The 19970-nt window shown below is 34.5% G+C and overlaps 1 protein-coding gene across 7 annotated transcripts in view; it reads left to right on the top strand.

The window, feature by feature from the left end:
* CDH18 (cadherin 18) overlaps positions 1 to 19970 on the top strand; it is a 305298-nt gene that overhangs the window by 167650 nt on the left and 117678 nt on the right. For all 7 annotated transcript variants that reach the window (XM_084880780.1, XM_084880774.1, XM_084880777.1 and 4 more), the window contains one exon: positions 1622 to 1741. In XM_084880780.1, coding sequence (XP_084736906.1) covers positions 1622 to 1741 — 120 coding nt within the window. The remainder of the gene's footprint in view (positions 1 to 1621; positions 1742 to 19970) is intronic.

Below are 19970 nucleotides of genomic sequence, written 5' to 3'. Positions count from 1 at the left end.
TGCTAAACTTACATTTCCAGCAGTATATGAGTGACCTAGTTTCTCAGCAATCTCACCAGCATTTGGTGTTGCAATTGTATTTATTAACCATAATTAGAGGTTTCTTTTAGAAATAACCTTTTCTGGTTATGCCTAATTACTAATTATATTTCTGCTTAGAATATCAATGTAACAATACTATTTAGCCTAGAATCATAGTGTATTATTAAAAGTCATACATTTTTGATACTCTGGTTTCTCTCCAGATCGCATAAATCTTTCGCCTTTTAAAAGTCATACATTTTTGGTCTGCTAATAAGAATTTTTAGTTGCACTTCTCATGCTAATTCTTTTAAGTTCTCTAGGATCCCTCATAGGCAAAGGAGAAGCTTTGTTTAAAGTTCTGTTGGAATTTAGAATCATAATAGGTCTGTCATAACTACATATTTGTAGTAATTACTAAAATTAAAGACTGATAATTGTCAGTACTTCCATAGTCAAGTACCAAAATGAATGCAAAATTTTACAGAGGCTTACTTGATTGTGGAAATATTTTCGTTTGATATAAAACCTGTGTTAGTAGGTAGAATTTTCTAGTGTGGCAAATTAAATATCAAGTATGCACTTGTAGATGACTCATCAAATACATTTTATAAATAAATGAGAGCTCTTAACCACTAATTCTACAGTAAAGCTGTATTGTCCTTAATAGATGGTTGTCATGTTACACTTAGATCAGTTTTATTTGGGAATAACTGGATATTAGATCGATTTATCCAACTATTCAAAAAATGTATGTACTTGTAGATGGCTCATCAAATACATGTTATAAATAAATGAGAGTTCTTAACCACTAATTCTATAGTGAAGTGGTATTGCCCTTAATAGATGGTTGTCATGATACACTTAGATCAGTTTTATTTGGGAATAACTGGATATTAGATCGATTTATCTAACCATTCAAATAATGTTTGAAAGGTGTAAACATAAACTAGCATAATAGACACCAAAAAGTAGTACCGCAATATAATATTTAAAGCTTATAAATTACTTTAAAATGCATTTTAATCACCAAAAAGTTAGCGTGGTAGAAATATCCTGATACCCATTGTGTAAAGATAATTATATTGGTACTGTGTAGAAGAGACTAAAAGAATGATAACTGAGCCATGGGAACCAGTTAGGAGTCTCATTAACTGTCCATGTATGAAATAAAAAGAGCATGAGTGACAGAAATGATTTGAATGGGCTGTTTTATGGTATTAATAATTTAATGTCAATTCAACCACCTTCCAAAACCATTCCACCCCTGGTTTTCTAAGCAGTCATGTAGCAGGTAATATACACTCTCATCACAGCTTTGACTTTGCCCACAATTAACACCAATTTGACTTTTAAACATCAATCCAAAACCTAATTATGATAAACCTAGTTATCAGCACAGAGAGTCATATCATATTCTATTTTGGACTCAGGAAAATAAATTAAGGGATATGTTTGGTCGATACATCTAAGAATTAAATTTAGTGGGGCAAATACATTATGGTTCTCCATAGATATCTCAATATAACTCTTTCTGTGAACAAATTACTTACATGCCGAATGCCATAACATACTAAAATTTGTTTTCCTGAATGCACAGGTACCTCTGTTCTGCAGGTGACAGCTACTGATGCAGATGACCCTACCTATGGAAACAGTGCCCGGGTGGTTTACAGTATTCTCCAGGGACAGCCCTACTTCTCCGTAGATCCTAAAACAGGTTAGTGCATTTATGTATGATTTGTGTGCAGGTGCATGTACAATGAAAGAAAACAATGTTTTAATTGAACAACGTGAGCTGGAATTATGCAGATTCACTTAGCTGTGTGTTGTTTGTTTGTTTTTTTCATTGTTTACATATAGTACTATAAATATATTTAATTTCTTATTTTCTTAATGACAACTTCTTGTCTCTAGTATACTTCATATAAGAATACAGTATATGATACATTTAACATACAAAATATGTGTCAAGCAACTGTTTATATTATCACTAAGACTTCTGGTTGACAGTAGGCTATTAGTAGTTACATTTTGGGGGAGTCAAGAGTGATCACATATTTTTATAGTGTGGGGGAATCAACACCTCTAACCATTGCTTTGATCAAGGGTCCCCTGTATTTTTGTGTATTCTTCTATATCTGACATTGTTATTGGAACACATTTGAAAATGCCCTCACTTTTCAAAAATAAAGTGATTGGATAATTGAAGATAAATTAACTCTTTCCTCAGGATTTTGATTATCCAATATTCATGCCTATACCAGTAAAAAGCTCCTTATATTAGCTTTATATATACTCTCTCCTTAAAACAAACATGAGGCATTATGGGAAATGAGATTTTCAAGTTTAATGTTTGCTTTATGTAGATATTAGTTTAATTCTTTGCAAAGGAAGGTAAGTGACTTATTTTGATTATTTTATATTTTATTTGTATTTGATGTCACACAAGTTGCTGTATATTACATTGGAGAATTGTATTGAACTGACATGTTTTCCTAAAGAGAAAGAATTCTCAGCCCTTAAATATTGTACTAATTATGAGAAATTAACTGAGAATAAATCCAAAGACGTATCAACATTTTTTCAAGAAAACATGAATCTGCCCTTTTCTTCTCTATTTTTCTGGCCAAAACAATCAAATGCTATCATATCACTTGATGTGATGCCAAAATGGAAGTGAAGGATATTCAATAATGCATTATAGGGTTATATTGCAACAACACAATCTAAAAACCACTAAAAGCTCTGTCCTCATTGACAATTTGTTAATATAAACTTGGCTAAATATAAAACTCATTTTTAATGTAGACAGCTGTACAGTACTTGTAAGTCTCAAGTTTACTAATAATTTCAAGGATATACCAATCATGAGACACAGATGAAGCAAGGAGAGAGATCCAGGGAGAGCCACCTTTGGTTATAAATACCACTATATATATATTAATCTGGCAATCAAAATTGTGGGGCAGAAATATGTATACACATGTTTAAACATTTTAAATCTGGTATGGAGGTTTGGAATTAGTAAATATATTTGTTTTATTAAAATATATGTGCCCTAAAACTGTGTAAATTTAAGGTGTTTGACATGGATTTGATTATTTCTATATTGTAATAGGATTGCCATTGTAGTGATAGAAAAATCTTAAGACATCTTATTGACATTACTGTTGTTCATTTTATTCTATTTTCCCAATAATCGTGCTTGTTTTATATAAGAAAGAAATACATTTTTCACTTTAAATATGCATCTATCTAAAGGAAAGAAACAAGAAAACTGTGTTCCAATTACCTTGTTTAGTATTGCACACACATACACACACTTACATGCAGGCACACACATGCATAAATATGAAAACACACACATGGGCTTTAGCCCACTGATTTTCAACCAGTGTAATATCTTTAAAAATATTTAAAAAATGCAGTACTTGACTATTTAGGAAGGGATAATGACCTCTTTTCCTTAAGATTGTCAAACAGAAAAATGATAACAGCCAACACAACAATAGCCCCATAGTGTGAATGAATCAAAACTATACCTATTTTTGTCAGATAAGCAAAAAATATATGTTTTGGTGTGCCACAGAATTTTAGTAATTAGTTTGTGTGTGCCGGGAGGTGAAAAGGGTTAAAAAAATCATTGATTTAGCTCATTAGCTATCCTATACATAGACAAATGTTTATTTTTTTTAAATATTACAATTACTTAAAATAATAATGTATGGTATAAATATCCTACATGAATTTTGAAAAATTTCTATGCACTTTTTGAACTTTTAAAAAAGCAAATACTAATTTTGTGTGTGTATGTGTGTCTGAATGTCTATTTGAATGTTTGCACATGTTGGGTATGTGCGTGTTCTGATATATACTTTGGATACGGTAAGTTTCTGAGGACAAGATTTGACTAGTGTACTCTGCTGTAATTGTGCGTTAGTGAAGCAAATGTATCTGTAACACAATATTTAAATAAATATTGCAGTTGGTTATACATATTTATAGGTTAATTAAGCACTTCATTAAACAAAAATATTATTTATAACTTAAAATGGGCTCTGCTTACATACTGCTCTATGAAATTATCTTGGCTCCTACATTGTCTTTGCTCTTTTCTTTAAGCACAATAATTCACTGTGTGAAATGTATGCCTGCATGTTGATGTTTTAATTTCAATATTATAGTGGCTGAAGTATCATAGGAAACTGTAGATATAAAGATTCTTTAAATGTGCAATGTCTTAGTTGCCTGTGCTAATAGGTTTTATAACCTAGAATGCTCATTATTGTCTGTAAAGTTAAGACTTCTTTGGTAACTTAAACTTAAAAAGACCTAATACCATGTAATTACACATCCTCAGAAGTAAGGAATTTAGTGGAAGTCGTGCTTAAAATAACTTGAATAAAGTACAAATAAACTTACTAAAAACTTAACAGTTGCTATGGAAGGGATGTTATATAAGAAATGTTGGCATAGCAGTTACTTATAAATGTACATTTCAATAGTAAACTTCAATTCTGTCCTCTTATTTGGCATGATTATATTTCAACACGTTTCCAATTACTTTCAATGAATACTGTGGTTATAATAAAGCAGACCTTTTGTGCTCATATAGTGCTGTGAGTGGTTATGGTTAAGATCAGGACTTTGGGCTGTATTATTTTATTTATATTAAAAGGGACAGTTTGGTACTCACAATGACTTTCTAATGCTGAGCTTCCTATGAAGCCTTGTTTCCTATTTTATAAATAATCTAAGAATCACTGCATCCATGCATTTGAATTATGTGACCCTAGAGTAGCTATACTATACATAATTGATTTAATAAGTTCTGTAATGTTTGACACTGAAACCCCATTAATCAATATGAAACACATCTTGTGAATAATTTATTGTTTTGAATAATCTTTGTCAAGGTAACTGTTTTATGTCATTTGCTTAGTGTATAACAATGAAAGTAATGCTATCTTACATTACCATTTTTAAGATGCAGAAGACAATGTAAGAATAAACTATAGGAGATGACAATGGGATATAAAAGACATAAATCATTGCTACCCAGATTTATGCAAAATCATGTTAATGTAAAATTAATGAGGTTAATTTGTTTGAATATACGATTTTAATTCAGCTAGGAACACATCAGAGTTATCAACAAAAGGAGCCATTTTCATGTTTATGAACACTGCTAACCCTAAACAAGGCATTTTTAGGAAGACAGCCTAGTGCAGAAGTCATATGTGTGAACAGGTTAGGGAACAAAAGTCAAGAGAAATCTGGGCTGATAGGTGTTTATTAGTGCAACTCAAATCTTAGTCCTAGCCCCGTTAATCCAGTGCTAACTTCATTAAAAACGAATCAAGATTTTCAGAGTTCCTATGCCTTTTTATAAACTATGCGGTTTCTCTTAGGTAGCAATAGCAGAAGCTGAATGATCGAGGTGCTACAAAAAGAAAGTGTGTTTTCTGGAATAGGTCAAAGACAAGAACAGAAATCTATTCTGTGTCTTTCTAGGGTCTTAGAAACAGAATGGGGGATTCACAAGGAGCAGTTGTGCAGTTTTTATTATTTTTTTAAATATTTTTTTTATTGATTTCAGGGAGGGAGAGAGAGAGATAAATATCAACGATGGGAGAGAATCATTGATTGGCTGCTTCCTGCATGGACCCCCGCTGAGGACTGAGTCTGAAACCTGGGCATGTGCCCTGACCTGGAATCCAATGGTGAGCTCCTGGTTCATAGGTCTCTGCTCAAGCTCAGCCACTGAGCTATGCCTGCTGGGCAGTTGTGCAGTTTTACATTATGAATGCAAGTCTGTTTATGGTCATGTCATTTATAGCCATCTGATGATTTTCTACTCCAGCTATTTCATGTCAACAATATATGAATGGCTTCATTATTTTAGTTAGTGCATAGATGTTAAGTCTATGCTTATGTTGCACAGATTGGATGAATCTTCCTGATGGTCAATTCTGGAAATCTATAATCTGGGATAAAAACCTGATGTCAGGGAAAACAGAAGAATAAAGTGGTTTATAAAATTCTATTTAAGCTTTATTTACAATTTTTTTTAATCTAATAGTGAAGACCAGATATTTTGACCGTAATATGAAACAATAAGTGAGGCTCTAACAGGTTTGGCTCAGTGGATAGAGCTTTGGCCTGTGGACTGAAGGGTACCAGTTTCAATTCCGGTCAAGGACACATGCCTGGGTTGTGGGCTCGGTCCCCATTGGGAAGCATGCAGGAGGCAGCTAATCCATTCCTCCTCATCATTGATGTTTCTATTTGTCTCTGAAATCAATAGAATAAAAAGCATATTTTAAAAAAGAGTAAGTGAGAATAGTCAATAATGGTGTCAATGTATCTGTATAAATAATACTTTAAATAATATAGTTATTTTTAGCTAACACCTGTCTTCTTCCATCACCATTTATCACCTCTTTACCCTCCCTACCTCTCCTTACCCACATTTCCCTCAGGCAATCACCATACAATTATCTGACTATTAGGTTTTTCTTATTTTTGCTTTTTTCTTAAACCCTTTACCTTTTAAAAAATATACATTTTTATTGATTTCAGAGAGGAAGGGAGAGGGAGAAAAAGAGAGAGAAACATCAATGATGAGAGAGAATCACTGATTGGCTGCCTCCTGCACAAGCCACATTGGGGATCAAGCCCACAGCTGGGGCATATACCCTCACCAGGAATAAAATCATGACCTCCTGCTTCTTAGGTCGATGCTCAACCATTGAACCATGCCAGCCAGGGCCCTTTACCTTTTTTACCCAGCCCCTTCCCTCTGACAACTGTCAGTCCTCTATACCTGCACCTGTTTTTATCTTGTTAGTTAATTTTGCTTATTAGATTCTATTTCTGAGTGACATCACATGGTATTTGTATTTCTCTGACTGGCCAATTTTACTTAACATAATACTCTCCAAATCTATCCATGCTGTTGAAAAAGGTAAGATTTCTTTTTTGTTTACCTTTGAGTAATATGAAAATCTACCTGAAAATAGTTTTCTTTTCCCCAAAGCAATGATTCATAGTTATTAATAGCAAAAAAATAAAACTGATAGGAAAAATTGATTCATTTGAAATATGGTGTTGAGAGGGCTCCCAAGGATACCCTGAACCTCCAGAAAAAGTGGATCCTAGAGCAAATTAAGCCTGAAATATTCCTGGAGGCCACGATGAGAAAAATGAAATTGCTTTACTTTGGTCACATCATCTGAAGGCAGGGGGTCTGGGGAAATAGAAGGCAGAAGGAACCAAAGAAGGCCACATAAGAGATGAATTGACTCCAAAAAGAAGCCATAGGCATGAGTCTGCTGGAACTGAGCAGGGCTGGTGAGGACAGGACATTGTGGGCATCACTCATTCAAAGGGTTGCCAGGAATGGGAGCTGACTCAATGGCACAAAACACATACAAGAAGTTAATATACTTAAAGTAAGGTCCACAAGATCTGCAGAAGGTAGAAGTTTCCATAGTAGACTATGGTTTGTCAATTTTTCTTTTTCATAGTCCATCCCTAATTGATATAGTAACAATAATAATAAGTGCATGCACAAATTATAGATACATTTTCATTCACTCAACTGCATAGTAAACAAAAATAGTTAATTGTTAAACTCAATGCTAAAAAATTTGCTTCCCCGAGGGAAAAGTGGAATGCATTATTTCAAAACTATGTCATATTGTCAATTTACTTTAAAAATTGTCATACACTATCTCTTTTAGAAAGAACCTAAATTTTTCCTGAACTGAAGAAATATGTATGGGATTTAACAACTTAACAGAAAAGTCTATTTTATATAGCATTTAACAAATCAAGAGTCAATGAAATATAGTAGATATTAGTGGTTGTCCATTCAATATCAATTTATCATTTTGCTCATCCTATTACTACTCTTATTTTGTTCATTATAGTAAAGACTCACTTAAAAAGCTAGATTTTAAGCTTCCTCGTAGCTGCCATGTCATAGTTTGGCCAGTGAGATATAAAGGATCGGTTAGGTTATTTTTACACACAGACACATAGAATGCTGGTATCTGGATCTTTGTGAAATGTGCTTTCCAGACCAATCAATCACCTTCATAGTACAATGCACAGCCCAGACATGTGTGGCACAGATTTCCTGAGACCACTTTTAGTGCTCTCAACTCCAAAGCCACCTTCTTGAGAAAGCATACCGCTGTCTGTGGATGAGTGGCCACTTTATACTTCTAACCCAGAAAAGGAGGTTGTTCACAACAACTTAAAGCAGATATCAACAATTATATTAATTGTTGATATTGGAGGATCAGAGAATGGAACCAAAGACATTTTATTCTGATACTCCATTGAGAATGCATTTCTAAACAAAACAAAACAAAAAAAATTACTTTGCTGCTACTTGGGAAGTAGCAGCAAAGCCCTTTATAAGCACTTTAGATATCAGATACAATTCTGAATTGGTAGTAAGGAAATCATAGCATCATATTGACATGAATAGAATTAACAATACCTATTGAACTTAACTGCTCTGGGTATAGTTCTGATGGGACAAAATTATAGATTAGTGTTCTATATAAGTCAGTTAAGCTATTTGTTGCAGCCTCAGAGGGATCCATGCAATTGAATCAACTTGAATTCGACACTCAGTGAATGTTATTGTATATAAATTATACATAAGTAAAACTGTTAAACAAGCAAACAAATAAGTGAACCAAATTGTATGTGCTTTTTAATAAATATTAACTTCTTGCAACAAAATTGACCAGCTATTATTTGGAAGGAAATAATTAATCTCATTGTCTATAAAAGAAGAGTTACAGGAAATGATAGAAATCAATGTTGGTTAGTTGTAATGAGTTTTATACTATTTTTTGGGGAAATATAAATTTAGCTTTTTTCTTTGTAATTTCATTCCATGTATCCTACACCTAAACAGTTGATGTTGAGAAAATTGCCAGGAATTAATATATTGGTATCTCTAGTCTTTAGCTAATGGTCTGGTAAATATATTACCTGAATGATGATGTCAGGTATTGAAGAGCTATATGACATGAAATATTTCAAATTTAAACCTGAGTAAGATCATCTATGGAGTGTAATCACTAAGCAATTCAAATTTCCCCCCTGCCCTTTAAATAATTTCTGAGAGGCTATTATTTCTCTGGCCCAAGGACAGAATGTATTGCAATCCCATTGACATCTTTTGATTTTTCCCTAATCAAATAGCTTAGATATTTAAATTGAATCTCGAGTGCCTTAGGATAAAATTCATTAGTGTTATCTATCTATCCATCTAATCTTCCACCAACCTCTATATTTCAGCCGAGTATGACTTGTGCATTATTTTTCTGCTTAGGCTGCTACTCTATTCTGGTATGTCAGTCTCAGGCCAACTTCTACACATATGGATGGTTTCCATACTCTTTAGTCAGAACTAATCCCTCTGATCTTTGAGGGTTTTTTTTTTTGTATACCTCACAAAACATAGCAAGTACTTCTTTCTTTCACCTGAGAATTCCTTTAAGGATAACGTGACCATATTTCTGTTCTGTTCTGTCTGAAACAGATCCTGTACAAATAGAATCATGTTCATAATTATCTTTACTAAAGGATATATTATCAAAATGTATAACATTAATTTTGTAAAACTTCAATAGAAATAAATGGCTTGTTCTCATTGCAGATTTTACTAGTAATTTTTATTGTGATTAGTACTATTTTTTTACTACACTGCATATGAGCCTCATGCTTTGTCTTTTATAAACATTTTTAAAAAATCTATTTCTGTCAATCATGTAATCTACAATAATTTAGGATCTTTCTCAAATGATTGCCATCAAATCAGTATATAACTGCTTTAGAATACTAAGTATTTGAGATATCATATTTAAAAAAAAACCTAGTGAGTTTCAAGGTCACAAAGAAAACTATTTCTGAGGAACAAGACATGTCTAGAACACAAAATTTTTGAGAATTTCCATTATTCATCTCTGTGTCTTTCAAAATGATTAGTATGACATGTAGAAGACAACACTAGTCATTTATAGGAATAAAATAAAATATGATTTTTAGAGAGTTGTTTTCAAATAATATTAATCTAATATTAAATATCTTTTTTGTTATTACCATAATTGTTTCATTTTTCAAAATAATTCTGTCTCATATTAAATTTAGACATGTTGAATATATAAACCAGAAAAGAATAATATAATTGAGGTTTTAAAAATATTTGTTTAATCATTTTATCTCTCACATATTTTTTTTTCTTTTTCCTAACTCTAAAGTGCCTACCTCTCCCAACATTTTGAGATAAGTCTTCCCTTTGAAATCATAATATTAGTTACCAGTTAATAATGCAGATTTTTTTCAGTAGAGGGAGTTACACATATGTTGTTATATATGTGATTTCATATGTATGCTATTTTGTTGTGTTGACAGCAAGCTTTAAAACTTCATATGTCAAATTTTCTAAAGGTGTTAACATCATAGATATTTTTAAGCTTAAAAATGTCGAATTTTGTGCCAAAGAAAGAACATTTGCGGGAAGTTATAATTCATTACTTTATTTAAAAAAAAAAGTTATACTTTGGGAAGCTTGTGGTGAACATGCTCCACCTTAAGATACTCATGAATGCTGGTGTAAACACTTTAAAAGTGATGATTTCAATGTGAAAGACAAAGAAAGTTCAGGTCAGTTGTAAAAGTTTGAAGACCAATAATTACATTATTAGGTGAATATGCATGTCAAAGTAAAAAACAAGTTGCAGAAAGATTAAACGTTGCTCAGCAAATAATTTCCAATCATTTACAAGCAATGGGCAAGATTTTAAAGGATGGAAAATGGGTGCCACATCAACTGAACAAAAAGACAGATAGAAAACCAAAAAATCATCAGTAAAAGGTAGCTTCAAAGGCACAAAAGAAAGTCTTTTTTGCCTTGAATTGTGACTGGTGATGAAAAGTAGATTTATTTTAGAATTTCATATGCACAAAATCATGAGTTGATCCAGGTCAACCATCAACATGTACTGCAAGGCCAAATCGCTTTGAAAAGAAGACAGTGCTCTGCGTTTGGTGGGATCAGAAAGGTGTGGTGTATTATGAGCTTCTAAAACCAGTATTAAAGGTGAAACGATTAATACTGATTGCTACCAACAACAAATAATCAATTTGAACAATTTTGAAATGACCAGAATGTTCCAGAAGACCAAAGTAATTTTGCTTCATGATGACATAACATCACACACTTACAAACCAGTTAAAGACATGCTAAAAGATCTTGCCTGGGAAGTATTAATCCACCTGCTATATACACTAGACCTTGCTTCTTCAGATTACCACTTGTCCTGATGGATGACACACGCACTTTGAGTAGCACTTCAAAACATAAAAAGAAGTGGAAAATTGTGTTTCTGAATGGTTTGTCTCAAACAATAGAAAAACTCTATTGGGACCGTGTCCACAAATTTCCTGAAAGATGGGGAAATGTGTAGCTAGCGATGGACATTACTTTGAATAAAGCACTTTTGATGTTTCTCTTGAAATTATTGTGTTTTCTTTGAATACAAAATCTGCATTATTAACCAGCAGACCTGGTAAGTGGCTCATATTCCCATCCCATCAAGTGTGGAAAGAAAATGCCCTCCTTCCTGAGTATTTTGCAGGTTCCTGATGTGGAAAGAAGTGGGGAAGCAGCTTCCCCTCTACTTGCCAGGTCCTACCTCCCAATTTTAGGTCTCAGGGCTCCTGTCCTTGCTCTGATGCTGCTGAAGAACAGTGTCTCTTCATGCCCCTAAATTCTATTAACACAAGGATCTGGGGGAATCAGGATGTTCTGAAGGTTGAGAAATTGTAGAGGAGCCTTATGATCCATGCAAAAGGAATCAACTTGAAACTGAAACTTAAATATTTCAAAACGTTTTCCTCAATCTGTGTTATAGGAGAGATAAGGTGTCGTTTTACTTAAAAGGGGTCCTCTCTCCCTCACTCGCTGGGGCACATTTTCTTGTTTCTATATTTTTTTTTTAATAAAGGTTTTTTTAAAAATATATTTTATTGATTTTTACAGAGAGGAAGGGAGAGGGATAGAGAGTTAGAAACATCGATGTGAGAGAAACATTGATCAGCCTTTTTCTGCACACCTCCCACTGGGGATGGGCCCACAACCAAGGTACATGCCCTTGACCAGAATCAAACCCGGGACCCTTCAGTCTGGAGGCCAATGCTCTATCCACTGAGCCAAACCAGCTAGGGCCCTTGTTTCTATCTTTCTAACATCTTCCAGAATGCTCCATAGAACCTCTACTGTTACCATGCAGAGAAACATGGGCCTCCTTTTGTGTCCCTTTTGTTCACCTGACACGTGCAAGAGAAGGAACTTCTCCTTCTCCGAGTGACATGGAGCAATTGAGTCCTTCCTTTTAAACCACATGCATTTCTCATTTTGCTAAGTAAATATTTCCCCAAATATCCACAGTTTAAGAATTTTAATATTTCGCTGTATTTCTCATCCTTTTCTCTAGTTCTACAACCAGTTATCATTTTTGTTTATAATAATCTACTCACCACGAGCACTTGTTTTCTTTGCATTTCTTTACTCTTGTTTATTTTTCTTCTACTTTTTAAAATTAAATGTGTGTTTTTTTTTGTTTTGTTTTTTTTTTAAATACATGTTTTTATTGATTTAAAAGAGGGAAAGAAAGAGAGAATAGAAATGTTACTGATGATAGGGAATCATTGATTGGCTTCCTCCTGCTCACCCCCTAATGGGGTTCAAGTCCATCACCTGGACATGTGCCCTGGCCTGTCTGGGAATTGAACTGTGACCTCCTGTTTCATCGGTCGATGCTCAACCATTGAGCAACACTGGCCAGGCTTATCTTCTGTTTCTCCTTTTTCTTTCTCTTGCTTTCTCCACTTTAGTCACTCAGATTTCTTATGCTTTACTTTAAAAAAACAAACAACTTTCTGATTTTTCCTGTGAATCAGAGGATGACTAAAAAGTTTCACAGAACGATAATTGTAAAGAAACTGTTATGATAGCAGCAGGCCTGTGGGCTGTTTTTGTGAGAAAAAAATAAAAGCCCTCCCTATGGGGAGAGTTCAGGTATGTGCAGCCATGCACAAGCCTGGGAGTACACCAGAACGTACTGACAGGCAGGCTTTGCCACTGGCACATCTGTGCTTGCAGAAGACCCCAGGAGACTGTCATTCTCAGTTTGGGAAGCATTCATCCGCAGCAGGAGTAATTTCAGTATTAAGAGACAGGGCTTTGTGGTCCCAGTCCTTTCCTTGTGTAGAATATGTGTATGAAAACCTCAGAAAATTAAAGTACATGCAAATATATCATAGAAACCACTTTGCAAAGCTTATTTATATTTATAGTATAAATTATACTTGTATTATTTGTATTTCATTACATATATATATATATATATATATATATATATATATATATATTAGCTTCCTATACAGTTATGGCCCATAATTAACATTTGTTCCACATTCTTAAAACATGTATCTATGCATTCATTATGTAAATAAATATTTATGATGCCTTATATGTGGTATTTCCCCTGCTAGCTGAGCATTTATGGTTTTAAGGCTAGCTTCTACACACTCAAAATGCTCAGCTCACTCTATCATCAGTTGAAAACAAGTAAAGAAGTAGCTTTATGCCTCTCAAATGCTTCATTGTTGCTTACATACCCTCACTCCTGTGAGCACTGACTGTTTTATGGATTATAAGATGTAGCTGATTGATATGGGTGGCAGATCCATAGGAGAAGTCTTTTGTTTAAAGCACTTGATGGTTATATGTAAATACGTCAATAATATTAACACCCTGGGCTTCCTGACTCTTTGATTCCAGTAACTACTACCATAGATTTTATTTTTTTCTGTATTTCTATGGCATCAGAACACATTGGGCTATAAAAAAAATCAATGTGGCAAAATTACCAAGTGAAAATAATGTTCTTAGGGAAAAAAATGAAAAAATTTTTCAGAGGACATCCATATTTTCAACTATAAGTCCACATCAATTATTCATCAAGATAATATCAGTATCAAGAATGTGACCTAGCTGAAATTGGTTTGGCTCAATGGATAGAGTGTCAGCCTGCTGACTCAAGGGTCCCATGTTCGATTCCTGTCAAGGGCATGTACCTGGGTTGCAGGCACATCCCCGGTAGGGGGTGTGCAGGAGGCAGCTGATAGATGTTACTCTCTCATCGATGTTTCTAACTTTCTATCCCTCTTCCTTCCTCTCTGTAAAAAATCAATAAAAAATATTTAAAAAAAAAAAAAAAGAATGTGACCTATTCTGCAATATAGGCTAGAGTGTCTGCTTTCCAAGTGAGTACTGCTCTTTGCAGAACTGATGACATAGTCCCTGAGTTAGAAAAAAAAATAGGCATAGGCATATATAAATGGGCAAAGATGGAACTTCTGTGAGATTGAGAGGGTGTGGCATTCATATTATTTAAAAACTAGAGGCCTGCTGCAGAAAGATTCCTGTAATAGGGCTTCCTGCTGCGGTCACTGCCCTGCCTGCTCTCCTACCTTCTCCCTGCCACGCTTGGTTGCTTCTCCACAGCTTCGCTCACTTCTATGCTGTCTTCAGTCTTCTCTCTGGCCTGGGTATGCAAATTAACTGCCATCTTGGTTGGGTTAATTTACATACGTGCCCTGATTGGTTGGTGTTTGTGGCTTGTGGGCGTAGCAAAGGTGCAGTCAATTTGCATGTTTCTCTTTTATGAGGTATGAGGTTCACAGAAGGAAGACTCCATGTAGGTTTCAGTCAGGCTCCCTTGACTAAGGGACCTGGAGCATGAAAGCCTACAAAGTGCTTCTCCAGGCAAGGCCCATTTTCACCTGAGGCAGCGGGAGGCCGCTCACTGAATAAACACTATAAAGGTTTAGATGGGTTGACTTTACTTTCTCTCCCTGGGAACACAGTAAATACATTCAAGACTGGCTGTCCACATGACTTTTGTATGGTTTTCAAATGTTTTATTAAAATATATTTTTATTAAATTCATTGTGGTAAAATTGGTTAATAAAATTATCTAGGTTTCAAGTGTACAATTCTGGAAAACATCATCTTTCTATTGCATTGTGTGACCCAAAGTCAAATTTAACATCATCATACAATAATCTTCATAAAGGCTTTTTATTACCAGGTCCATTGTGGGGTCATCAGAGTGAAATTTTTCAATTTGTGGCCAGAAAATAATTGTATTCTCTTATTTTAGAACTATTTAACTTTTCTCTGTATATTTTCTTCCTTTGTTAAAAAGCGGAGCCTTTTGTTAAGAGTATGCAATCAAACCACTGTGTCAACTTTTCTTTGGATGATTTTCTGTAGTTTTGTCAGGTTTATGAATAAACCTTGAATAGAATGATCCATGTTTTATAGTTTTCTAGTGCCATGATTAATAAAATGGAACTATTTAAATCATACATTAAGAATTAAAATATAAACCCTTTATGATAGCCGATATGCATGCAGTAAAAATAAATATGCATTTAATATATAATTTTGCATTTATAAATAATTTAAATAATGTATCAGTTTTACTTAGTTCTAGTAACATGAATTACATGAAATATATAACTGATATTGATCTATCACTAATTGTTCTCATCCAAATAAACCATGAAGTTAAATTCACTCTATACTTTAAAAGTCAGAAAATCACCTGCAGCAACTGTTAAGTATTAGGATGTATCTGGGAGCAGGGATCATAGTTTCAGCACATAAAGCATGATGTGTTCTACTTCCCTGCAAAGTTGATTCATTTTTTAATAGACATTACATTATGTGTTTCACCTGGAGCTTCCAGTTATTTCTATAACTCATATAAAAGCAAAAGTGCTCATTGTAAAATTCACTTCAACTGATTCATTCATTGTCCGTATTTATTGCTTGCCCTGTGTGTGCAAGACTATGTGAAATGCTAAATTATGTTCAGTTAATGGGAGGAAATTAGTGTAAATTTCTGACAGTCTTCCTTCTTGAATTAAAAAACAAAAAATTACCAGGACACAGAAACAAAATTTCCAACCCAGCCCTTACAGTTATTCAAATGAACAAGGTGCATTATATTTTCTCAATAGATTCAGATGATATTTGATGTTATTTGAAACAACTTTTGTAAATAGTAAATGTATTTAGTATTATTGAAACGGGGTGGATCCTGTGATAGTTCTATAGATGATATCATTTTATTTATTTATTTTAAAATATGTTTTTATTGATTTCAGAGAGAGGAAGAGAGAGATAGAAACATCAATGATGAGAGAGAATCATTGACTGGCTGCCTCCCACATGCTTTCTACTGGGGACCAAGCCCATAACCCAGGCATATTTCCGGACCAGGAATAGAACTGTGATCTCCTGATTCATGGGTCAATGCTTAAGCACTGAGAAAAACCAGCCCTGTGGTGTCATTTGAAATAGGACTCAACTTTAAAAATGTTATCGGTGGAGACAATATTTAAACAAACTTAGTCTTCTGTGCCACTAAAGTTTATGTTGGTTATGACACATCCTTATATGCTGACACAATTTATTCTAGGTTACTCATAAATGGATTTTAAAATATATATATATTTTTTATTGATTTCTTACAGAGAGGAAGGAAGAGAGATAGAGAGCTAGAACTGTCAATAAGAGTGAAACATCGACCAGCTGCCTCTTGCACATCCCCTGCCCTCAACCAATGTACATGACCTTGACCGGAATCGAACCTGGGACCTTTCACCAACACATGACCCTGAGCTTGTTTCTTTTCCATAAAATGGGAATACCAATATCTGCCCTAATTCCCTGTTAGTTATGAACATTAAAAAATGTATACACATTCTATCAAAGATATACTCATATTATTCTCTATTCATATCAATGAATTATTATATCATTTAATTGCAGTAAAGTTATATTCCAATGTATATTAAAAGTAAATGTCCAAATATTTAATCTTCTTTTACAGTAAATAAATAGAGCAAGCACAGTGTAGTCAATCGTATTTTGACATCCATGTTTGAGGCTATTTTCCAACTTTTGATTGCTGATATTAAAGATGTACTAATTTCTAAAAGTTGTTTAGACTCCCCACACACATAAGGATACTTAACTTTGGTTGTTGTCACAAAGTTTGCTTTACCCAGTGCTTGCAATAAATTCTGACTTGGACTCTTAGAATTAAAGTTATTTGAACTGTCAACTGGGAGAACACTAACCAGTTCCTGATTGCAGCCCACAGGATGCTGATTGCAATGCTGAAACCTGGGTAAGGATCAAGCACATGAACCATTGCCAGTGAACTTTTGAACAATAATTGCAATTTTGTGGCTATTTTTATAACTGACTGTATGTCAGGCAAACGCACACGCACATAACCTCATGCATTTTTAGACTTTTAATGTGTCCTAAATTTTACATGAAGTAGACTATAGAAGAGCTATTTCTGTTGTATAAGCAGATACACTAATCATTCATTTGTTCTTTTTCTGGTTTGCAAGGTGCTATTAAAGAGCCCTGCAACCTTAGATTTAATACTGAAATGATAATGTAAATATTACCCTTTGTAGCAAAGATACAGCACAACCACACATTATGCCCTTAATGTGTACTTGCTCAATAAACAAATCATTAGTTTGGAGACAGAAGGTCAATGCAGAAAAAGTAATAATTATAGCTGTATCTTTCCAGCAGATTGCTGCAATTTTTCTTTGCACACACACAGATCTGGAGCTATGACACTGCTCCCCAGCCCTTTCACTCATGCATGCTTGAATGTATGCACTTGGTCACACATCAGGAGGAAAGTATTATTTTGCCCCATGGAAATCAAAATAAATAAAAGGACAACACTTTCCCACTAATGATCTGAGCTCCACTCTGTCTCAGGCACTGTTCTAGGTGTTGTCTCGCACTGTTTTCAATCTGCATCAAGATCTCCTTTCCTTTTAACATCATTTTTCTCCTAGGCCTCCTTCGCCTGAGCCTAATTTGATTACATTATGTCATCCATCATACATAGTTGACCTTGTCATTCCTTTATTCAACAAATATTCATTAACATTCAATAAACATTCATTAGCATTCATCTCTTCCACAGGGCCAGAGACTCTAGTAGACTATGTAGAAAAAAGAGAAAAAAATTACTACACACACACACACACACACACACACACACACACACAGGCACACACGCACACAGAGCTTAATTATGAATTAGCTTGAGAAACCATGTACCAGGGACTGCAGCAAGATAATTGTTAAACTAGAGAAATGTGGACTCAAAAATACTAAAGGTCTTTTAATATCTATCAAAGTTTATATTTTACCTTTAAGACTTTCTAAATTGGCATATATATATATATATATATATATGCCAATTAATATATATAAAGCCAATTAATATATATTAATTTAATATATATTTAATTTCCTTATTTTCTTATCAGATAACTTATGAATTCAAAATATATGGGGATATAGAAAAAAATACAACATTGTTCATTAAAAATACTCAGTTTCCTAAATAGGCTTTTCAGTTTGCTAAGTAGGCTTCTCATTACCTGCTTTTTATTTTTCATTCATTATTACTCAGAACAATCTTCAAAACAGTGAACAGTTGTGGTGGGAGCATGCAGCTTGAGAGAAAAAAGCCTGAAAAACTTAAATATGCTCTTCCATTCATTAACCATTGAGAAGACTAGACCTATTGATGTGGTAGAAATTCTTTCTTATACCTGGAGGCTGGGATTGTGTTCCTCTGAATGTTTTGTACATGTATGTGCATGCCCATGCTTATGTATGTAAAGTGTGCAAAGCAGGGATGTGGAAAAGTGTTCCAAGCTGTGATGGATCAGATGGCATTTGGAATGGAACTTGACCTAGTTTGGTTAGCTTCAGTATTCCTGGTAATATTTCTTAGAGGCATCATTCAATTTTATTTTTATTTACTTACAATCTTTATTTTCTATGCAAAATATAAGTCCAGTTTTAGAGAAACTAAAATGCATGGCCTAAGTTATATATCAAGATTTTTCAGGAATGGATGTGGAGAGGGGTACATCTTACTAATTATATGGAAACTAGAGGCCCGATGCACAAAATCAATGCAAGGGGCTCAGTCCTCTCAGCGGCAGTGGCTTGCCTCGGCCCTCTCAGCCCTGGCTTCATCTGGAAGGTTGCTTGAAAGGACATCTGGTAGGTCATTCAGCTGTCTGGTCTAATTAGCATATACTGCTATTAATAATAATAATACTAATTATTATTATTATTATTATTATTATTATTATTATTATTATAGACTAGTGGCCAGAAGCATAAAATTCTTGCACTAAGGAGGAGTCCTCAGCCCAGCCTTCCACTCTCACATACTGGGAGCCCTCAAGGGAAGTCCTACTGATGGCTTAGGCCTGCTCCCTTTTCAGGAGGCAGCCAGGCTGATCAAGGGAAGGCACCAGCCCCATCACCCTGCTGCTGCAGCCACTGCGAGTCTCTGCAGCCACCAAGGTATTTTCATCAACTTCAGACCCTTCACCATGAAAACAAGACACCTTTCTTTAGGCATTTTCTAGATGTGTCTTTCATAGGATATGACATTTCTTTCTTTATGTTTCTTTTTATCTTCACCTGAGGATATGTTTCCATTGATTTTTTTCCCCTTTCCCTCCACCCCAGGCTTTAGGCCTGACACCTCTGATCACAGGCTCAGCCCCTTCCCAAGCCTAAAGCTTCCACCCAAGGCTTTAGTTTTGGAAAGGGCCCTCCCCCTGCCCCTCTGATCACCAGCTGGAAGTGACCTGGGTGCAAGGAGGTTCCCAGTATCCAGTTTTTTGCAAATTAACCACTATCTTTGTTGGGTTAATTTGCATATGCACTCTGATTGGCTGTGGGCATAGCAGAGGTACAGTCAATTTACATG

Source organism: Pipistrellus hanaki (assembly GCF_964339955.1).
Source record: "Pipistrellus hanaki genome assembly, chromosome: 4".
Classification (NCBI taxonomy): domain Eukaryota; kingdom Metazoa; phylum Chordata; class Mammalia; order Chiroptera; family Vespertilionidae; genus Pipistrellus; species Pipistrellus hanaki.
The sequence above is the reverse complement of the archived record's forward strand: the minus strand, read 5'-3'. Positions and strand labels throughout refer to the sequence as shown.